Source organism: Bufo bufo, chromosome 8 (genome assembly GCF_905171765.1).
Source record: "Bufo bufo chromosome 8, aBufBuf1.1, whole genome shotgun sequence".
Taxonomy (NCBI): Eukaryota; Metazoa; Chordata; class Amphibia; order Anura; family Bufonidae; genus Bufo; species Bufo bufo.
Window position 1 is genome coordinate 215,290,320 of NC_053396.1, and position 22,771 is coordinate 215,313,090.

The following is a 22,771-nucleotide window of genomic DNA, read 5'->3' on the forward strand; positions in this document are numbered from 1 at the left end:
TTTATTTTATTTATTTATTTATTTATTTATTTTTGCCAGTGATACTAAACTTTGAAGCTTTACTTTCTTGTATTATTTTACCACTTTGATCATCCTCTATTTTCTTAGTTGAAAATAATCAGATCACATGGTATCCAATTTTAGGATGGCATTAAGAGTGTGCAACAAATGCAGTTGCACAGAGCATAACAGCCACCAATTGCTTGGCACTTGATGCTTGTGACCACCACAAATATTAATTTTAAATGTATAGAAATGCAATGCAGACCTTGCGTAGCACTATTTTCAGATTACTTGTAGGGAGCTCTTATATGGACACTATATATTGGCATTATTTTGATGCTGTATGACAGTACTTAGATATTTGGTGACACTATTACTTAGGCACTATATAGTGTTCCATTTTGCAGCTTATACTGGTGAAAGCACTATATAGCATTTTTTTTCAGACAATTGTATGGCCAATACTTGACTGTTATTCAGCTCCCTTCTGCACGATTCCTATATTGTTATTCAGTACAATATTGTGTACTTTATGAAAGTACTTCACAGTATGTGTGTGTGCATGTTTTGGGATGTACCACACTGAACACCATCCAACATAAATCCAGCACTGGTCCTGCTGCTCAGACCTGCAATGACCACCAGTGATCAGGCAAAAGACCTTCAGCACCACCACAGGGCAAATGATGCATTGCACAATTCTCTTTGAGCTGTGCAAGTTAGGGTCGCCAGAGGGAGAGAACCTTTATAGCTTGTGTCCACGCTGGTATTTAAAGGACCTCCTATCAGACTTCCTGAATGGGGTATTAGATTATGAGTTGAGATGAGAGAATCACAGAAAATTCAGATCAGTTTTGATGCAGCCAAATCAGTCAACAAATTTTATTCGGCTCCGTATTAATTCTACCCAAAATGAAAGTGCTCCAATTGGTCTGAACGTTTGTGTATGACTCCTAAGAATTATGGGGTACGGTCTTCATAAAGCCCTAAGCTCGCGGATGATCCGCCAAAGTTATGAAGAGGCACCGGCTTCTCCAAAAGTTCTGCGTATCCACCGCGAGTCTAAATCGACGCCAGCTTTCTTGATGTCTTACATTTGGACCATTTTGTACGCCTAAAATAGGCATAGAAAATGATGAATGAGAGGGGCCTGCTGGCCTGCCCCCTCCCCCACCCACGCCCACAATTTTAGACTGGCGTGAGCAGGGAGAACTAAGCCATCTGTGCCTGAAACACGCCCAATTTAGGCGTATTTCAGATTAGTAAATAACTATTTATATATATAATTCTTTTTTTTCTTCACTTTTTCAATATCATACTACCCCTTTTAAGTTGTACATTGTATAATAGTTGCAGTTAGTGTTAAGTGAATGAAAGTTAACAAAATGGAATTCGATCCGAACTTCATGAAAAATTAAATTTGCTGCAAAACTGAATTTCCTGGCGCTCCAGTTTTTCCTAAAATGGCGGTTAAAAAAAATTCATACTCGCCTCATCCATTTGAGCGTGAAGAGGCCATTGTGTCCATCTTGATTGAAGAAAATGTGCCAATTCTGTTTGTTTGTCATAATCACTGCGCCCGTCCAGCTTGATGAAATGGTGACGTCATCAAGTCACTGAGCTCCCCAATCCATGCATTTTCTTCGATCAAGATGGCCGCAACGCTCAAATGGATGAGATGAGTGTATTTATTTTTTTGGTTCTAACCCCCTAATGGGCTGAATATGACTCTCAGATGCCGCGATCAGTGTTGAACACGGCATCTCAGGGGGTTAAATGATGGGGGTGGTGCGATCGCCGTTCCCTGTCATTGCACCAGCTCCATACAATGGAATGCAATTCGTTCCGAAGTAATTAATAACAAATCAAATTTATTGTCGATATTCGGCGAAGCAGACGATTTGAATTTTTGAAAACTTCGTTCATCTCTAGTTGCAGTAGTGGTAGTCATGGCTGCAATGCCTGGTGCTTTCATGCAACATCCCTTTAAGTATTAATAAAAGACCGGAAAGGCTGCTAATAGACCGCCATCAGTGCTAAGCATTCAAAGAAATAAACTCATTACATTTTTAAGTTCAAAACCCAATAGGCTCATAATCCAGGCACATTAAATACTCTCAAATTTACCACAACAAATGCTCCATTTTCTGTTTTGCTTCCTGACGAGTACTAGGTATTGTATATTATGGCTTGGCTCCAAACATTCTTAAATCCATTGTGCAGTCAAGGTTTTAAACACGCTTATAATTATAATTGTTTGTATATGTTGTAGACTATTGCCATTCCTCGGCCTATCTAACAAAAAACATGTTTTTCATCAGCCGTCTACAGAAAAATGCTACACTGCGTCTTCAGACCTCAAATCTGCGGATTTGCACGCAGACGCAGCACTTCTGTTTCAACCCGACGAGAAAACAAAACTCATTACAAAGAATTTACAAAGTTTCCAAACTAACTTCTGAAGTTTCCTTTCGCCACTGTCTAATTGAATATTGATTCTGGTTCTCTTAAAAACGCTGCCACGCTTTGTTTTTTCACCCCCCTCCTCATTATATTTTAACTTTAAAAGGAAATTTTATAACTGCTCTCATTAAGACTAACTTTAAACAATAGCTCGGCATTTAGTTTTTTAATTGCAGGGTAAATTGCATTTGTTCTTGGGGGAAATTTGAGAAAATTCTAAAGTTTGGTGAGTTGTTTTTGAAGAGGCAGTAGTAAAGGTTAAAAAAAAACTAAAAAAAAACCTTGTCTTAATGCTTGAAAAATACACTCCGACAAAAAACAAACAAACAAAAAACAGAACGCACCTAGATGTTGGATTGCTGCAAAACACTGAATGCAGTTCCACCTTTGGCAGACATATAAATGATCACAGGTGTGTAAGACTCTGGGTCTTTCCACAAGAAGGTGTAAAAGTGCTGCCCTTTAAAAAGGCTATCGGAGGTTACTTTTGGGTAGTGCTCCTCTTGGTGAAGGATTATTAACTGCTAGACATGCCTCTACGATGCACTCAAAGACATTTTGCCCAGTACAGACTTTGAGAGGGGGTGCATCATTGAACTCAGAGACACAGGATGCTCTTTTGATGATTTGATTGCTATCTAGGCCGTAGCCAGGAGAAGTGGTTACGTAGGGGCATGCTCACACAGGAAGCAGGCTCTGGAGAACCCAAACAGACGACTAGTGGAAAGGACTCTTTGATCCACTGACAAGCACAAGCAGCTACTACAGATCTCATAGAGAACCTGTCTGCCTCTACGCCCAAATATGTGAAAATTATCCTACAACTTTAAGTCTATTGCAATATATTATTACATTATAGTAGTTATATTCCTGTACATAGGAGGAAGTATTATAGAAGTTATATTCTTGTAAATAGGAGCAATGTTATAGTAGTTATATTCTTGTACATAGGAGCAGTATTATAGTAGTTATATTCTTGTACATAGGAGCAGTATTATAGTTGTTATATTCTTGTACATAGGAGACAGTATTATAGTAGTTATACTCTTGTACATAGGAGCAGTATTATAGTAGTTATATTCTTGTGCATAGGAGCAGTATTATAGTAGTTATATTCTTGTACATAGGAGCAGTATTATAGTAGTTATATTCTTGTACTTAGGAGGTAGTATTATAGTAGTTATATTCTTGTACATAGGAGCAGTATTATAGTAGTTATATTCTTGTACTTAGGAGGCAGTATTATAGTAGTTATATTCTTGTACAGAGGGGGCAGTATTATAGTAGTTATATTCTTGTACATATGGAGCAGTATTATAGTAGTTATATTCTTGTACATAGGAAGCAGTATTATAGTAGTTATATTCTTGTACAGAGGGGGCAGTATTATAGTAGTTATATTCTTGTATATAGGAGCAGTATTATAGTAGTTATATTCTTGTACATAGGAGGCAGTATTATAGTAGTTATATTCTTGTACATAGGAGGCAGTATTATAGTAGTTATATTCTTGTACATAGGAGGCAGTATTATAGTAGTTATATTCTTGTACATAGGAGGCAGTATTATAGTAGTTATATTCTTGTACATAGGAGCAGTATTATAGTAGTAATATTCTTGTACAGAGGAGGCAGTATTATAGTAGTTCTATTCTTGTAGATAACATTTTTACTTTGTACAACGTCTACAAGTTGCTGCAAGTATGCTTTATAAATGTTATAGAAATTGTTTTTTATATTTCTTAGTTGTGTAACATGTAAATTCTTTAACTATGTCTATTATACACTGTTAATCATTTTCACCTGAGCATTGTCTCTTTTTCAGTTTTTATTTTGTATTCTCCCTAGTCAACAAAACTTTGTATATTGATGGATATTTGTACAGTATCTTGATGACAATTTTCTAAACTCTCTAACAGATTCGAGACACAAAGTCTTCGGACCAAAAATCTACTTTGTTACACTTTCTTGCTGAAGTCTGTGAAGAAAGGTTTAAAGATATCCTCAAATTCTCTGATGAACTTGAACATGTGGAGAGCGCCAGCAAAGGTAGGGACTTGTTTTATTATATTACTTTTCATACACGGAAAAAAGAGTATTATGACTCTGTCTTGCCAGTATTTCTTCAAGTTTGACTTGATCTGGAGAAAGATTCACTTTCCTTCTTTTATATTAGCCCCAAAAAGATTAGGTCTTCATCAACATCTAAGGCTACTTTCACACTCGCGTTTGGTGCGGATCCGTCTTGTATCTGCACAGACGGATCCGCACCGATAATGCAAACACTTTGCATTATTCATTTAAAAAAAAAAGTCTAAGTCAAAACAGATCCGTCTTGACTTACATTGAAAGTCAATGGGGGACGGATCCGTTTTCAATTGCACCATATTGTGTCAGTGAAAAACGGATCCGTCCCTATTGACTTACATTGAAAGTCAGAACTGATCCGTTTGGCTCGACATAGGTTGCGTTCCGCTATGTGATTGGCTTTGAAATCCAAACCATGATTTTATGATACACTCTTGGGAGATGTTTGTTATACCCAGTGCTTGTGATGAGAGTATTGTATTCAATTTGTACCATAAGAAATTGATAGTCGTTAAGAAAATTCAGGGGAAGTTAAGGGTGCATCGTCACATTCATTTCCACATCACAAAAAAACTTTTTGAAGAAATAAAAATATCTCAACACTACAATCATCTTAGTAAAATTTTATCTCAGACCATCATCAAAGAACATGGTACAGTATATACAGAACACCATGTATCTATCGGTGGTAGCTGTTATGGGGTGTAGAGTAAGGAAAGCTCCAACCCCACTAGTTCTCCTAGTTTAAGCTTGAAAAGCTATATCCTAAACAGTAGTAGTAAAAATAAATAGGGGAGGAATTTACTCAATTGTCCTATCTTTTTCCAATGGATGATAAGGAAGTGAAATGGTCTATGGATGAGGGGCTTTGATGGTGTCTCAAACACACAAACTTTAGCCCGATATGATGGTTGCTATGGAGCCCTTACATTTACATCCATTCCCCCATCTATCACGGTACCAAAGTGTCCATGTCACACCAATGATGGTGACTAGAAGATGAGAGAATTTCATATTTTGAAATTTGTTCACGCTTCGTTTGGTGGTAAAAGCAGAATTGCGTTATGGATTCCGTTACCACGGACCATAGCGCAATTCTATGATGGAATGCATAACGGAATGCCTTTAGAAGTCTATGGCCAGCATAATGGATCCGTCCCGTTTCCGTTATGCAGGAGAGGACTCCCCTGCCTCTAAAGGCATTCCGTTATGTATTCTGTTAAATTCCGTGGTAACGGAATCCATAACACAATTCTGCTTTTACCACCAAACGAAGCGTGAACGAATTTCAAAATATGAAACTCGCTCATCTCTAATGGTGATCTCACCATTGCTGACCAGCTTGGCATCATCTTCAAGGAACCTCAACTGATAAAGTTTCCCTACCCTTGTGTGTCCTCCATTCTACATCTTTGACCCCTCCATTTCTCCCTTCCTAACTGCTCCATCACCCCCCATGGTTTCCAAAGCTGTACTCTCATTTGACCCAATTTTTTATAGGATGTAGTTTTCCTGGTGGGCATTCCATTGACAACTTTCTAACCTCCTAAAATATAAACTGCAAAAAGAAATTTCTAAAGTATAACTTATTAATTAAAAGAAAAAGTTTATTTGTATTCCGTGGCGCTACGTGGATCTGATGAAGTCTGCGATCTTTTTATTGCTTCGTACTCGCAAGGTGTTTGCTGTTAGTTTACTTAGAACTGCTGATTATGGATCACAATGGAAATAAAACACCTTTCCAGCGTTTCGTTCACAATTTTTACTCTGCGTTTGCTGATACTGAGGTGTCGGAGTGATATTGTAGCAGCTGTTTTTAACACAGCCTGGCAGGGAGCGGAGCATCATTGTGTATGGGGAGGTGTCACTACACTGTCAATGCAGGCAATGAAACTGACACTGTAAAACATAATACCCAGCTGAGAGGTGAGCCGCAGAGCCACATTTTTAAGGGGGAAGTCATAAGCAAAGGGTTAATGGAGGCTGGAACACAGAGTGCTACACACAATGGGGCACATTTCGAAATACAGGCTAAAAGTAGGACAGTTTAAATTGAGATTAAACACAATAGATGATAAAGCTATGTCTAGTCTAAAGCCTCATGCACACGACCGTTGTTGGGTTCCGTGTCCGTTGTTCCGTTTTCCGTGATTTTCTGCGGACCCAATGACTTTCAATGGGTCCGTTGAAAACTCGGAAAATGCACCGTTTGTCATCCGCGTCCGTGATCCGTGTTTCCAGTCCGTCAAAAAAATATGTCCTGTCCTATTTTTTTCACGGACAACGGTTTGCAGACCCATTCAAGTCAATGGGTCCGTGAAAAAACACAGAGGCACACAAGATTGTCATCCGCGTCCGTGATCCGTGTCCGTTTTTTTCCCTATAATTTTCAAGGCAAACTTGACTTAGATTTTTTTTTCACTTTTCATGTCTGGTGATCCTCCAAAAATCAAGGAAGACACACAGAAACAAAAACGGAAACGGATCACAGAACAACGGAACCCCGTTTTGCGGACCGTGAAAAAATACTGTTGTGTGCATGAGGCCTAAGTTAAATCCACTTATGAGCATAGTTTTACTCCAAAACGGCACCAAAATTCTAGCCTTTTTGGACAAATTTAAAGAGTTGGTAAATTTAAAGAGTTTTTCCAGTTTGCATCAAAATCCTTCCCAATAATCACTACTAAAGTTAGGTGTCATTTTGTAATTTATTTATTTCCCCTTTATTACTCTTATCTCCCCCGTTCTAGGCTGTGGTCACATGACCATGTCCATGCAGCTTTCTGTCCAGTGATTTTATGTCCGTGGGTGGGGCAGATCTAGGGAAGCGTCTATGTAACTGGGTGGATCGAAGAGCTATAAACTAGAGGGGTTTTGTTAGGGACAGGGCTGGAGGTGTGGTGTGGCAAGGAGAAGTGCATCATGGGGCCTGAGTGGAGAAATGGTCTGGGAGCAGTCTTTACTACATTTTTAGGTCAGGCCGAGTCACATTGGGGGCCCGTCCTGCCTGTCCGTCTGCCCACTCACATACAGTCCACTCTGCATAGCGTGCCGCCGGCCCAGGGAACAATACAAGCCGGCAAGCACTATGCATATCATCCAGGCAGCGCTGGCAGCCCGCCCAGAAAGTCAAGACAGTCCTCACTGGAAAAAATAGTACGGCATTGGCAGAGCAGCTACATATTCTTGCATGTTCTGGGCATAAGGGAGGGCAGGGCTGTTGGGAGAGGAGAGGTGAGGCCAGGTACAGGGCAGTCTACAGCATGCCATCCCAGTCTGCTCTGCTGTGTACTAGTGCTCATTCTGGCACACTTACATGAGCACACAAGTGATGCCAGGTTGGTCCTGGCTTTGGATACATGAGTGTGTGTGCATTAATAGACGGTGGAGCAGCAGGGCAGAGAGGGGAGGCTGCCATTTACTGCATACTATAGTGCAGACGGCTGACATAGGAAGGAGTAGTGATAAGCGGCATAGGCAATTTTTGCTTTCGCGATATTTAGCAACATTTTCACATAATATTCGCAATAAATTCTAGAATTCCTGATCTCCAGTCATTATTTTCGCGATTGCGCAAATCGGCACTAAGGATGCGCATATTTTTTGCGCAATACGTGCAACTTCCCATTTTATCTGGTCTGAGTAGATATTACTGATTGGTGCACTAAGTATTGTTGTGACATCACAGCACTATGTCTGTAGCATGTATGTATGGACAGCAGAGAAACAGTAATCCCTATCACACTACCTAACACCCTGCACTGGAACCTATCAGCTACACTATATCACTATCTAACCTACACTGACTATCTCCCACTAACTATCTGTATTATATATATCAGCTAACTAACTAACAATCTAATGTAATTGGATAAAGAATAGGATCCAGATGAAAGCACAGAGCACAGAACTGCAAAAAAACAGCAGAATTTGGCTGCTGGGGAGGTTCTTATATAGTAAGGGGTAGGCAACTTTATTATTGGTTGCTAGGGATGTTGCTAAGCTCTGACAAAGATATTGCAGCCTTCTCATTGGCCCACAAGCAAGAAGGGAGGTTACTGATGAAAAAAACTAGAATATTCGCGATTACAAATATAAACCACTATATTCTACATCTTCGCGAATTCTCAAAGTGCCGATATTTGCGATAAAAATTTGTGATTAGAATATTCGCGATCAAGACTAGCTAGGGGTGGGCAGAGGTTGGGATGAAAATTCTAATCACCATCCTTTCCCATTGTTTTTGATATAATGATAAACATTAAAAAAAACTATGGTATTGTTGTGTCAAAGTGTCTTCACTATTAAAATTTAAAATTATTTTTCCTGCACAGTGTATGTCGTGACTGAAAAAAATCAAAACACATGATTCACCATTTTTTGGTCACCATGTCCCCCCAAAAAAAAATTATACATGCAGTGACAGTATATACAGTGACATGCCACACAATATATACCCGTAGGAAATGGATGGCCCGGCTACCTGGCCGAGTCTGAGAGAGTGATCTTGACTAGCCACATGGGAGGGGTTTGCATGGGAGGAGGAGGTTCCGAAAGAAACGGGGTCATATACAAATTTGCTGTGGGGCCCTGTCAGTTCTAGCTACACTCCTTCATCATGGGTTTGGTTGCATACAGAAACTGGAAGTGCTACATACAGGATGTAAGAAACCAGAGTAATTGGTTTACATGGGGAAAAGGGGTCAGGGGAGTCCAAACCGCAAAAAGACTAAACACGAGGAAGACGTACATTACAAAAGCCACCATATGAGCATATCTGTTCAAAGCCATAATAATCCCAGAAACCCCTCTTTAAGCCACACCCTCTTTGCCACACCCTAGTCCTGACAATCCACACCCCTTTTCCAGATAAGGTGTAAAAAGGTTAGAAGAGCGTCTGAAATTATTGTGTCAAAAAAGGACATTTTCAATAGTAAATCTCCCCCCAATAGGATTTTGCGGGTCATTAATGCAAATGGGGCAATTAGGGAGGCTCATCTGTTGATTAAATGATTAAAAGTATTAGGTGAAACAGTTCTCCAACTTGCTCCCCAATTTTTTTTTTGAGCCGATTGTTTTAAGACCACAAAAATACACAAAAATTCTTCGAGTTATCCAGAATAAGAAAAACCTGCCCTGCCCCCAGTGACAATACAATGTATAAAATGACTGTGACAGAAAGGAAACACAATTTAAGGTTTTAGTTGCTATTAAAAGACATAATAGAAACAAAAATTGAAAAACAAACATGTTTTTCAGATATAAAAAATAAAATGCAGAAATAGAAATAATTTGAATAACCAAATTAAATAAGTTATTATTTTAGAGCCTACTAAAAAAAAATTAAGAATGTGTCTGGGCATTGATGAGGGAATATGGTCCAGTGTTCAAATGGTTACTATTCAGCCACATGTCCTATAATGAGCGACAATAGTCTTCTTTGGACTTTTTTTGTCCTTTACACTCGCTCAATACAGAACTTTAATGAGACATTATTTTGTGCTGTTGCATCCACGACTCTTTTGTTAAGAAATAGAACATCTCCTTTCTCTGTCTTTATGAAATGAATCAGTTTTTCGGGGAGGGAGGGCGTCAGTCACAAATCAAGTGCTTATCATCAGCTCTGGGACTGGAAGCTGTAGTTATGACCAATCTTATAAGGTGTTTGTCTTCATGGTGTTGTCAAAGCTTCGAGGTCAGATATGTCAATATGTCAAAAAGTGCTCGTGGCATCAAGAGGCCATCATTCCGGCAGACCATGATTGTAATGTCTAGGGTGACACTTGATTAAAGATGTCCCCCAAAGCCAAGTGCATGGAGGAGTTAGTCTGGGTATCCTGTCAAAATAAAGATACACAACCTCCGTGACTGGAGGACTCCAGCCTTTTATCTCTCCATCCAGACACTACTGCCCACCAGGATCCGTTTTTCACTCAGATGTTTACACCTTGAAGCTTTTCTGCTTTCCTTTTCTCATGAACAATTCTGTCTCTGAGCGGCAAGTCTGGTCTTTACGGCCTCTCAGTGTTATCGTGTTCTCACAGAAAGATTTCAGTCTTGCGAAGAGTAAACTTTTATGTTGTCTTAAAGAGCAAGTTAATCAGAAACATGTAATGTGTATTGGCTCTGTGCGGTTTATACTGGTGTCACTGTTCCACTTAGTCGTCAACTGAGATGATAGGAAAAAAATGCTTTGGTGATTTTGATAGATATTAATATTGTTATTTGTTTCTATACTCCTTACAACCGGATTGTAAAATGGATCAGGAGATCATTGCAACGACTGAGGGTCCATTCACACATCCGTTTTTTCTTTCCTGATCTGTTCCGTTTTTTCTGGAACAGATCTGGACCAGATCTGGACCCATTCATTTTCAATGGGTCCTGGAAAAAAACGGACAGCACAATGTGTGCTGTCCGTTTCCGTTGTTCTGTTCCGCATGTCCGTTTAAATATAAAACATGTCCTATTCTTTTCCTGAAAAATCGGATCCTGGTACAATACAAAGTCAATGGATCCGCAAAAAACGGATGACATACAGATGTCATTCCGCATGTCATCCGTTTTATACGGAATCCGTTCCTGGAAATTACATTTTAATTTATTTATTATTATTTTTTTTTTAAAGAAATCCAAACAACTTTATTTGCTTATTGAAATTTATACATGTTTCCGTTTTTTGCGGATCCGCAAAAAACGGATGACATACGGATGACATACGGAAACATTTTCAGGAACAACGGATCCGCAAAAAACGGACAGAAAATCGGATTATAGAAAAATACTGACGTGTGAATGTAGCCTGAGAGTGACATGAAATTGTCTCCATTGATCAAAATGTCTATAACTAGTGACCAGCAAATTTGTGGCAATACGATTTGGACCTGAATCGATTCAACCAGAAAAGCTGTGGATGCCTCTCCTCTCTTTGTGTCTCTCCCCAGTCTCCTCCCCCCCCTCTCTCTTCCTTCTATAGAATCCAATAAAAATAAAAAATTGGGACAATAATTAATCTGCTTATCTCTATCTATAAGCAAACTGTTCTCTTTGTAAAATGGGCATGTCCCTACATAATCTAAAAACAATGAGCCTTGGTTGGACAGGTACATACCAAAATATTTCAAATCCACAGCCCTGTCTGCATTTTTCCATGGGATCTACCTACCAGCAGTGTAACAATGCCTAATGGTTTGGTGACCTCACCTACTTGTGTTGGCTGCCTTCTGACAGTTGGACCACCTACCAGCAATGTAACCATGCCTAATGGTTTGCTGACCTCACCTACTTGTGTTGGCTGCCTTCTGACAGTTGGACCACCTACCAGCAGTGTAACAATGCCTAATGGTTTGGTGACCTCACCTACTTGTGTTGGCTGCCTTCTGACAGTTGGACCACCTACCAGCAATGTAACCATGCCTAATGGTTTGCTGACCTCACCTGCTTGTGTTGGCTGCCTTCTGACAGTTGGACCACCTACCAGCAGTGTAACAATGCCTAATGGTTTGGTGACCTCGCCTACTTGAGTTGGCTGCCTTCTGACAGTTGGACCACCTACCATCAATGTAACCATGCCTAATGGTTTGCTGACCTCACCTACTTGTGTTGGCTGCTTTCTGACAGTTGAACCACCTACCAGCAATGTAACCATACCTAATGGTTTTCAACTTCACCTACTTGTTTTGGCTGCTTTCTGACAGTTGAACCACCTACCAGCAATGTAACCATACCTAATGGTTTGCTGACATCACCTATTTGTGTTGGCTGCCTTCTGACAGTTGAACCACCTAATGTACCAGCAGTGTAACCATGCCTAATGGTTTGCTGACTTCACCTACTTGTGTTGGCTGCCTTCTGACAATTGGGCCACCTACCAGCAATGTAACCATACCTAATGGTTTGCTGACCTCACCTACTTGTGTTGGCTGCTTTCTGACAGTTGAACCACCTACCAGCAATGTAACCATACCTAATGGTTTTCTGACCTCACCTACTTGTGTTGGCTGCTTTCTGACAGTTGAACCACCTAATGTACCAGCAGTGTAACCATGCCTAATGGTTTGCTGACTTCACCTACTTGTGTTGGCTGCCTTCTGACAATTGGGCCACCTACCAGCAATGTAACCATACCTAATGGTTTGCTGACCTCACCTATTTGTGTTGGCTGCCTTCTGACAGTTGAACCACCTAATGTACCAGCAGTGTAACCATACCTAATGGTTTGCAGACCTTACCTACTTGTGTTGGCTTCTTTCTAATAGTTGGACCACCTACCAGCAATGTAACCATACCTAATGGTTTGCTGACCTCACCTACTTGTGTTGGCTTCTTTCTGACAGTTGGACCACCTACCAGCAGTGTAACAATGCCTAATGGTTCGCTGACCGTGCCTACTTGTGTTCGCCAGCCTTCTGACAGATGGGCCACCTACCAGCAATGTAATAATGCCTAATGGATTGCTAGACCCGACTACTGGTGTTGGACCCGCTTCTGGGGATTGGACCCACCTACAACATGTAGCTAATTTTAGATGTTTTTCCAGGGCCACTTTAAGAACCTAATCCACCCTTGTATTTGACTAAGATATTTCCTGTAATTCTGTTGAATACTGATAGTAACATGTCACCTATGTACTGAAGTCATAGGTGCTGAGGATGAGCTCAACATCACCCCCGAAGGGTGAGGTCAAGAGTTTGTTGTGGAGATCTGCATTCCATCTTACACTCCTGCCTTATAGTCATATACAAGTGTTGCTGACACAGTATGAGAACCAGACGTCAGCATTGGGCTGTTTGCTCGCATCGTCCCACTGGAAAACAGAATTAAAAGGGAATAGATGTGTGCTATCCAGAGACTGCGGAGTTTAAATAGATCTAAACACGGATTTACCTTTGTAGCTGGGTATGATCCAAGGGCTCAGAATCGGTGTTGACACTATAAAGGACAGCTCCAGATATACCGGCTTGCTTTTGGAAGTTGACAACAATGGTTAATGGTGTTTATTGTGGCCACTGAGGATCCTGATACTAGAACGATGAGGCACAAAAGGGAATTTTTGATTAGATAGTGGTATTCCGTTTTAACTTTTAACTCTTTACGGCACTACAGGTATTAAATGATGGAGTCAATCTCACAGAAAGCCCCTTCTGTACCTTTCTGTCCAAACTATTCAATCCGTTAAATCCCACTTACTTTTGATGTCCTGTAGTGATATGTAAATCCCTTTTGAGACCCCTTTTAGCATCGGGAAAGGAAATTAATTGTATTCCACTAGTTACACCATGCTCCCCTTCCCCACTACTTAAATTGTACTAATAAGGAATATGAAGACAGGTTGTCTTGAAGGGATTTCCAGGAAGGGGCAAAAATAAATGAAAAATAAATTACTCACCCCACCAATCTGCTGCTGTTCAAATGCTGCTTTGATGCCTCCTGCTCCCGCCTTGGCACAGGAAGCAGCTGAAGATGTTCACTCAGCTAATCACTGGTAGGTCCCTGTTGTAGGGGATCAGTGCACTCTGGACAGTGGGCATGCTCAGTACATTGTGTACAGTGGGCATGCTCAGTGCACTCTGGACAGTGGGCATGCTCAGTGCACTCTGTACAGTGGGCATGCTCAGTACACTCTGGACAGTGGGCATGCTTAGTGCACTCTGGACAGTGGGCATGCTTAGTGCACTCTGTACAGTGGGCATGCTTAGTGCACTCTGGACAGTGGGCATGCTCAGTACACTGTGTACAGTGGGCACAATTAGTACAGCACAATCAGTATACACTGTAAAGTGGGCATACTTAGTAGATACTATACAGTGCACATGCTCAGTACATTTTGAACTGTGGGTATTCTCAATACAACCTGTACAGTGGGCATGCTTAGTGCACTCTGTACAGTGGGCATGCTTAGTGCACTCTGGACAGTGGGCATGCTCAGTACACTCTGGACAGTGGGCATGCTTAGTGCACTCTGGACAGTGGGCATGCTCAGTGCACTCTGTACAGTGGGCATGCTTAGTGCACTCTGGACAGTGGGCATGCTCAGTGCACTCTGGACAGTGGGCATGCTCAGTGCACTCTGTACAGTGGGCATGCTCAGTACACTCTGGACAGTGGGCATGCTCAGTACACTCTGGACAGTGGGCATGCTCAGTACACTGTGTACAGTGGGCACAATTAGTACAGCACAATCAGTATACACTGTAGAGTCGGCATACTTAGTAGATACTATACAGTGCACATGCTCAGTACATTTTGAACTGTGGGTATTCTCAATACAACCTGTACAGTGGGCAGGCTCAGGCTCAGGCTCAGTAGCAGCTGCTTTAACTAGTTTTTTGGTGGCTGTCTATTTTCTCTTTCTCCTGTTTCTCTTTAAACAATCCTACATTTCAATTAAAGGCTACGTACAACTTTGGGGCATTTTTTATGATTGCATTTTACTCATTTTGGGCTACAAATATTTTTTTTTCAATTGGTCTATTAAAAATGCTCAGCAATTTCTGAGATACAAGAGCTAGAAATCAGACTGTTTGCAAGCTGTGGCTTTTGTTTTCTTTGAATCCCATCATCCGACTGCTCATGTGTAGCCCTTATTTCTGAACTTCTGACCTCATTAACACTCATCATAGCTCGATTGTTATTAATCTGATAAGAGTATGGCTTAAATAAGTGTTTGTGAGGTCAGGAGATCGGAGATTAGAGCTACACATGAGCTGTCAGATGATGGGATTCAAAGAAAACAAAGTCACAGTTTGCAAACAGACAGATTTTTTTTTAACTCTTGTATATCAGAACTGGCTGAAAACTTTTAATAAAGATCAATTGAAAAAAATATTTTTTGCCCAAAACGAGTAAACAGCATTCATAAAAAATGCCCCAAAGCTGTCCATATCCTTTAACTAGTAGAACTAAAAATCTAAGCCAGTCTATGTTTCACCGAGAGTAAAGGCAGATTCACACACTACGACGTGCAGCCAATTATCACGGAGGAACCATTCTTTCCCAGCAATTTGCTGCTTGTTCAGTGAAGGTGAAGAGCTGCATGTACATATCACCTCCACTGCATGAGGATCGGCTGCCCAGAAATTATACATTTTTTTGTCTGCATTATCGACTGTCTCATCTGATTTTACGCGTTCATCAGGTGATCAGGGGCTGATTATCGTGAACGGGCATTTGTATGAACGTTCGTACATGATAATTGACCCAATCATCGGCAGTGTAAAGCAGAAGAAATGCCAGTAGATGCACTACAGTGGTAGTCACCCAGATAAAGACAAGTACAGTAGTTGCTAGGTAACTGAAAACAAAAATACCCTGCAGAATCCACCAGGGCGAGCTGTAAGTAGTGTTTAGAGCTGAACTAATCGAATCCAACGAAGTGGAATTAGATCCGAATTTTAGGATAAATTAGATTCGCTGCAAAGCCGAATTTCCTTGTGCTTCGTGATAGCAAATCGTTTTACAGCAAACCTGAAATAGGGTAAAAAGAAAAATCTATAAATCATACTTACCTGATACATTCGTTCGCAATGGGACAGCCGCCATCTTGCTTGAAGATCTTGCACGAAATCCCTATATGGCATCGCCAACGAGAGATTTTGCGCCAGATCTTCGAGCAAGATGGCGGCAGGAGCAAATGGATGATGCATGATTTTCTTTTTGTTTGTTTGTTTTTATATTGTACACTGTGTTATTTATATCAGATGTATGAACGCGGCATCTGAAGGGTACAATGACTGGGACCTGCACAATCGCCGCCCCCTGTCATTGCACCCACTACTTACAAAGAAAGTCATTCGTCACAAAGCTATCATTATTTATTTTTTAATTCGGCGAAGCAGCCGAATCGTATTTTTGAATAATTCGCTCATCTCTAGCGTTAAGAATAGAAATAGATTCTGGAACTGTATGTACTATTCATACTGATATAAAGTGTCGTCATGTAGAAGCCTAAATCTACTGTAACGTGCGCTCCTCAGTCCAAGCTTTGCATCTTCTGTCAAAATCCCATTAATAGTCGAAAAATCGTGATCAGTTTCTGCAGCAGTCCTTCATCGGTCTGTCAGGCGTACTTCACCTGGCATCTTGTTCTAAACCATCCAGCGTCATGACCCTTAATTAATAAGGAATAAACACGACTCTGCCGCCGGCGCACGTGTTACTGCGCCTGATGACTGCGGTGTTCGGATTTGTCTCTTTGATTAAAAAAAATGTAAAAAAATAATGAAATAAAAACAGTGACTGCAAAATTGAAGTGAAGGAAACAAAAAAAATAAAGAAATGTTAATTAAAGCGCCGGGCGGTGATATTACCGCATTTCTTTTTCATTTTCACGAGTTTTTCTAATCAGAATTCATTGCGTCCTTCATTACCGGCCTTTATCCGCAGGATTGAAATGTCGAAAATAGAAAACAATGCCCCTCGCCACAAAGCAACATTTTGTCATTTTCTATATTTTTTTTTTTTTTTCCATTAAAGCTTCATTAGCTTCGTCCTAGAAATTGCATTCAGATATTAAAGATCATTTCGTTGTGAAATAGAAAAAAAAATAAGTTGCCGTTCGCAATTAGATCTGTCCAGACTGCTGAATATCTGCTTAATTCTACGTGCACACGACCGTATGTGTGGTTGCGGTCCGCAAATTGCAGATCGTCAAAAAAATAATGGATGACATCCGTATGCCATCCGTTTTTTGTTTTTTTTTTGCGGATCCGTTGTAACAATGCCTAAAACGGACAAGAATAGGACACATTCTATTTTTTTTTTAAATAATAAAAAATAAAACCTGCAGAAACAAAATGCTATTTAACAAGAAAGTTGCAAGTAATGCAATAACAATTTAACAAGACAGTTCAGACTCAGGACGTTTCATATGAAGTGTGTATCGTTTTATAGAAACTGTTACTTCTTACTGTATTTATGTTCTATTTATTTATGTTTGTCTTTTTGCAGCTGAATGGGTAGAATTTACATCCAGGGTTTTCCTTTAAAAGCTGATGTGTTATAAATTACAGGGGAGGTTTTCTGTTAGATCACCTTGTTAGCATGATTACTTCATCGAGCTGCGCTAATTAATTTAGTGCTTTACATACCAGAGAACAAGATCACCGCGATAACCTTTCCGAATGGAATGTTTTACTGTACTGTTTTACCGGAATGTTTTTTTTTTTAGCTTTTCACTTTTTAGCACACAGGCTATTCCTGATTTAATAGGTAACATCCCCCAATGCAAAAATATTCATACCCCCCACTGCATAAAGGCAGCCAGCCCTCATCACAAGAGGCATGGACATCCCATCAATCCATCATGCCTTGTTTTTCATTATAAATATATTTAGGACATAGCTCCTCTTTTATACACAGTCAAGTCCCATCATTCTGACCAATTCCTGCTTTCGATGTCGGCATATGAAGAAAGTCCCATGTGCTGAGCTGGCTTGGTGGGTATATAAGGTGTGATAGGCTGTCTGCAAACATATCCCTCGGTGGGTATATAAGATGTGTGATAGGCTGTCTGCACACATATCCCTCAGTGGGTATATAAGGGGGGATAGGCTGTCTGCGCACATATCCCTCGGTAGGTATATAAGGTGTATGATAGGCTGTCTGCACATATATCCCTCAGTGGGTATATAAGATGTGTGATAGGCTGTCTGCACACATATCCCTCAGTGGGTATATAAGGTGTGTGATAGGCTATCTGCACACATATCCCTCAGTGGGTATATAAGATGTATGATAGTGTCACGGCTGTATGTGAGCAACAAGAGCATGCACAGAAAATAGAGCTACTGACCGAACCCAAACTAGGGAGGATAAAGGGTGACCCCTGTCAGACCCTCAAAAGCTCTCCCTATGCTGCTAAGCCCATGCCCGGATCCAAATGGTGAAAGGAGGCATGCCCGCGTACCTAAGACTGATGACCACTGTAACCCCTACAATAGTGGAAGGGGCACGGCCACCGGTGCCCTGCTCAGTATATGGAGGGAACCGTGGTCGCCTCGGATCCAGTCAGAAAACACACGGATACACAGCAATGTCTGCACACTTAGCTGAAGGGCTGCAGCCGCAGTGAAGACGGATCCAAAGACAGGCTGGCAATATCCGGAGTACTTGCTGCAGCAGAACACAGGTCCAGTGAAAGGATAGCATACAAGGGAAGATACTCAAGCAAGAGCTACAACCCAAATGAGAAATATAATCCACACCTACAATAGGAGGAGGGGGAATATAAAGGCAGGGAAATCAAACAGAGGAGGAACAGCTGGGAGGAAGGAAACAGAAAACTCCTCCCAGCTCTAGTAGTGACATCATCACAGGGGTGGAGAAACAGAGCTGTGAGAACGTCCCAAAGCTCTGGTAGTGACAGATAGGCTGTCTGCACATATATCCCTCAGTGGGTATATAAGATGTGTGATAGGCTGTCTGCACACATATCCCTCAGTGGGTATATAAGGTGTGCAATAGGCTGTCTGCACACATATCCCTCAGTGGGTATATAAGGGTGGATAGGCTGTCTGCACACATATCCCTCGGTAGGTATATAAAGTGTATGATAGGCTGTCTGCACACATATCCTTCAGTGGGTATATAAGGTGTGATAGGCTGTCTGCACACATATCCCTCAGTGGGTATATAAGGTGTGATAGGTTGTCTGCACACATATCAATCGGTGGGTATATACCGTATTTTTCGCCCTATAAGATGCACTTTTTTCCCCTCAAAAGTGGGAGGAAAATGGCAGTGCGTCTTATGGGGCAAATGCTGCCGTTTACACTGGAAGGGCTGGGGGCCGGCATCTAGTTTTGTAATGACAGTGGGGCCCAGTGCAGTCACTGTATTCTATTGCACCGGGCCCCGCTCACTGTACTAATCATATCTACGGTAACTGCAGGCAATGTTTAACTATAGAATATGTTCGATCCAGCAGCCTTTACTTACGACCATAGAAGGCAGGAGGCTGGGCGGGCAGGCACTGGCAGCGTAACTCACTACGTCACGTGCCCGCGCCGCCTGCTTCATTCATAAAGTGGGCGGAGCAGACACCTGACGTAGGAAGTTATGCTGCCAGTGCCCGCCCGCCCAGCCTCCTGCCTGCTATGGTCGTAAGTACTGGCTGCTGGATCAAACATATCTATGGTTAAACATTGCCTGCAGTTACCGTAGATGCGATTAGAACAGTGAGTGGGGCCCGGTGCAATAGAATACAATGACTGCACTGGGCCCCCGCTGCCATTAGAAAACTAGTGTAGATGCTAGCCCCCACCCCCTGTATTGGGGGTCATTCACAGTGGCTGACACTGTTATGGGGGGATCTGTGGATGACAAATAGCATAAGATGCTATTTATCTGTCATCCACAGATCCCCCCATAGCAGTGTCATGCCATCCACAGATGCCCCCATAACAGTGCCACCCACAGACGCCCACATAACAGTGTCAGCCACAGACCCCCATAACAGTGTCAGCCACAGACCCCCATAACAGTGTCAGCCACAGACCCCCATAACAGTGTCAGCCACAGACCCCCATAACAGTGCCATCCACAGACCCCCATAACAGTGCCATCCACAGACCCCCATAACAGTGTCATCCACAGACCCCCATAACAGTGTCAGCCACAGACCCCTATAACAGTGCCATCCACAGATCTCCCATAACAGTGCGTCATCCATAGATCCCCCATAACAGTGCATCATCCACAGATCCCCCATAACAGTGCGTCATCCACAGATCCCCCATAATAGTGTCATTCACAGGCTCCCATTAGTTCAAAGCACACCTTTTGGTTCAAAATATATTTTTTTCTCCTCAAAAGCCTAGGTGCGTCTTATAGGGTGAAAAATACAGTAAGGTGTGTGATAGACTATCTTCACAAATATCCCTCGGTGGGTATATAAGGTGTGTGATAGGCTGTCTGCACACATATCCCTCGGTGGGTATATAAGGTGTGATAGGCTGTCTGCACACATATCCCTCGGTGGGTATATAAGGTGTGATAGGCTGTCTGCACACATATCCCTCGGTGGGTATATAAGGTGTGATAGGCTGTCTGCACACATATCCCTCGGTGGGTATATAAGGTGTGATAGGCTGTCTGCGCACATATCCCTCGTGGGTATATAAGGTGTGATAGGCTGTCTGCACAAATATCCCTCGGTGGGTATATAAGGTGTGTGATAGGCTGTCTGCACACATATCCCTCGGTGGGTATATAAGGTGTGATAGGCTGTCTGCACACATATCCCTCGGTGGGTATATAAGGTGTGATAGGCTGTCTGCACACATATCCCTCGGTGGGTATATAAGGTGTGATAGGCTGTCTGCACACATATCCCTCGGTGGGTATATAAGGTGTGATAGGCTGTCTGCACACATATCCCTCGTGGGTATATAAGGTGTGATAGGCTGTCTGCACACATATACCTCGGTGGGTATATAAGATGTGTAATAGGCTGTCTGCACACATATCCCTCGGTGGGTATATAAGATGTGTGATAGGCTGTCTGCACACATATCCCTCGGTTGGTATATAAGATGTGTGATAGGCTTTCTGCACACATATCCCTCGGTGGGTATATAAGGGGGGATAGGCTGTCACCACCACACCACCTGACCCTATCACCCAGCGCCCCCCACAGCAGACCTTTCCCTACCACTCAGCACACGATGCGGCCATCCCTATCAACAAGCACACGCTGCGCACCCGCCGGGCTCTGCCTCTTCAGGTAACACGGATGGTCCTGTACATCGCAGGCTGCTGTTTCTCTGCCATGCAGCCTGCGATGTACCGTGCACAAGCAATGCGCTGCACATTTTATATATTTTTTGCCCTATATTCCCCCTATAAGACGCACTAGCGTTTTCCTTCAATTTACGGGGGGGGGGGGGGGAGTGCATCTTATGGGGTGAAAAATATGGTATATTACTACTTTGTTTTACCTGCTTTGTCCTAATCTTTAGATATAGTATATGTTCTGCAGTCACATTTAAATCTGCAGTGAATTGTTGATGGGCATGTCAGCACTGAAAGCCGCCATCGTTCAAAGCAATACATTATTGAAGCTACTGCTTTTCTACATTGGGATACTTGATGTTAACACTACATTTCCCACAACGCACTACGATACAGTGCAATCTGTGCAGACACTGAATGGAAATAATAGTAATCATTAGTCAAGTGCAATTGATGTGCAGATCTTGCATGTATCCCGGTAGAAAATTACAAATGGTTTGGAAGAAACAACCGATTTCTTGCAGTTTCCCCTGTGCAAAAATATTAACACTTAAAGAGACCCTCTCAGCACAGAGCGCAGTGCAATCTGCAGGCAGCGGGTTATGGAGCCGGAGGAGCTGAGCAGATTGATATATAGTTTTGTGGAAAAGGATTCAGTAAAACTTGTAATTTATACATTTATATCTCAGTTTTTTCTAACAGGGAGGAGTTCTCATTGACTGACCGCTATATCTTATATCAGACAGGCGGTTATCGGGAGGGCAGCGTTCCTTCCCTGCAATCACCTGCTCGCTCGCGGAGGAGACCACTGCTATTACATGCAGCCATCGTTATGCCATCGCTCACCCTCATGCTGTCCAGTTGTTGGCCGGCAGCAGATTGTGATTAATCAGCACGATCTGCCTCCGGCAAGCGATGATTTTTTATCATTTTTTAAGTGTTTGCTCGTTCATCGGGTAATAATCGGCAGCAGCGTTACTCCTACGAACGCTCGTTAACAAGGAGCTGGCTGACAACGGGCCAGTCTAATACAGGCTTTATACACACAATGCTATCAATCACTGATGACACCTACTCCCTGTGCCAATAGGTGTCGGACAAAGCAGAGATATAAATGTATAATGGCCCCTTTACATGGGACGGCGATCTAGCAGATTGTCGGAAAGGAAGCGCTGATCGCTACATGCATCGTTTACGTGGAATGATCGTTAATGCCATCGATCTTCCCCATACTGTCGCGTTGTTTCCAGGCGGCAGATCGTGCACCGTCTATGATCCTTTGTGCTCTTCAAAAGATCCAATTGCCCGATGAATGAATAAGCGTTTTTCTCGTTCGTCAGGTAATCGCCAGTGCATTTACACTGCCTGATCATCGCTAACGAGTTACTAGTAACGCTGGTTAGCGACGATCCGTTCAATTATCGGCCCTTAGATTACAAGTTTCACTGAATCTGTTTCCACAAAGCTATACATCAATCTGCTCAGCT

At 42.0% G+C, this 22,771-nt stretch overlaps 1 protein-coding gene across 4 annotated transcripts in view; it reads left to right on the forward strand.

The window, feature by feature from the left end:
- Positions 1–22,771, forward strand: part of DIAPH2 (diaphanous related formin 2) — a 1,253,176-nt gene that overhangs the window by 681,921 nt on the left and 548,484 nt on the right. For all 4 annotated transcript variants that reach the window (XM_040442348.1, XM_040442349.1, XM_040442347.1 and 1 more), the window contains one exon: positions 4,385–4,514. In XM_040442348.1, the coding sequence (XP_040298282.1) occupies positions 4,385–4,514 (130 nt within the window). The remainder of the gene's footprint in view (positions 1–4,384; positions 4,515–22,771) is intronic.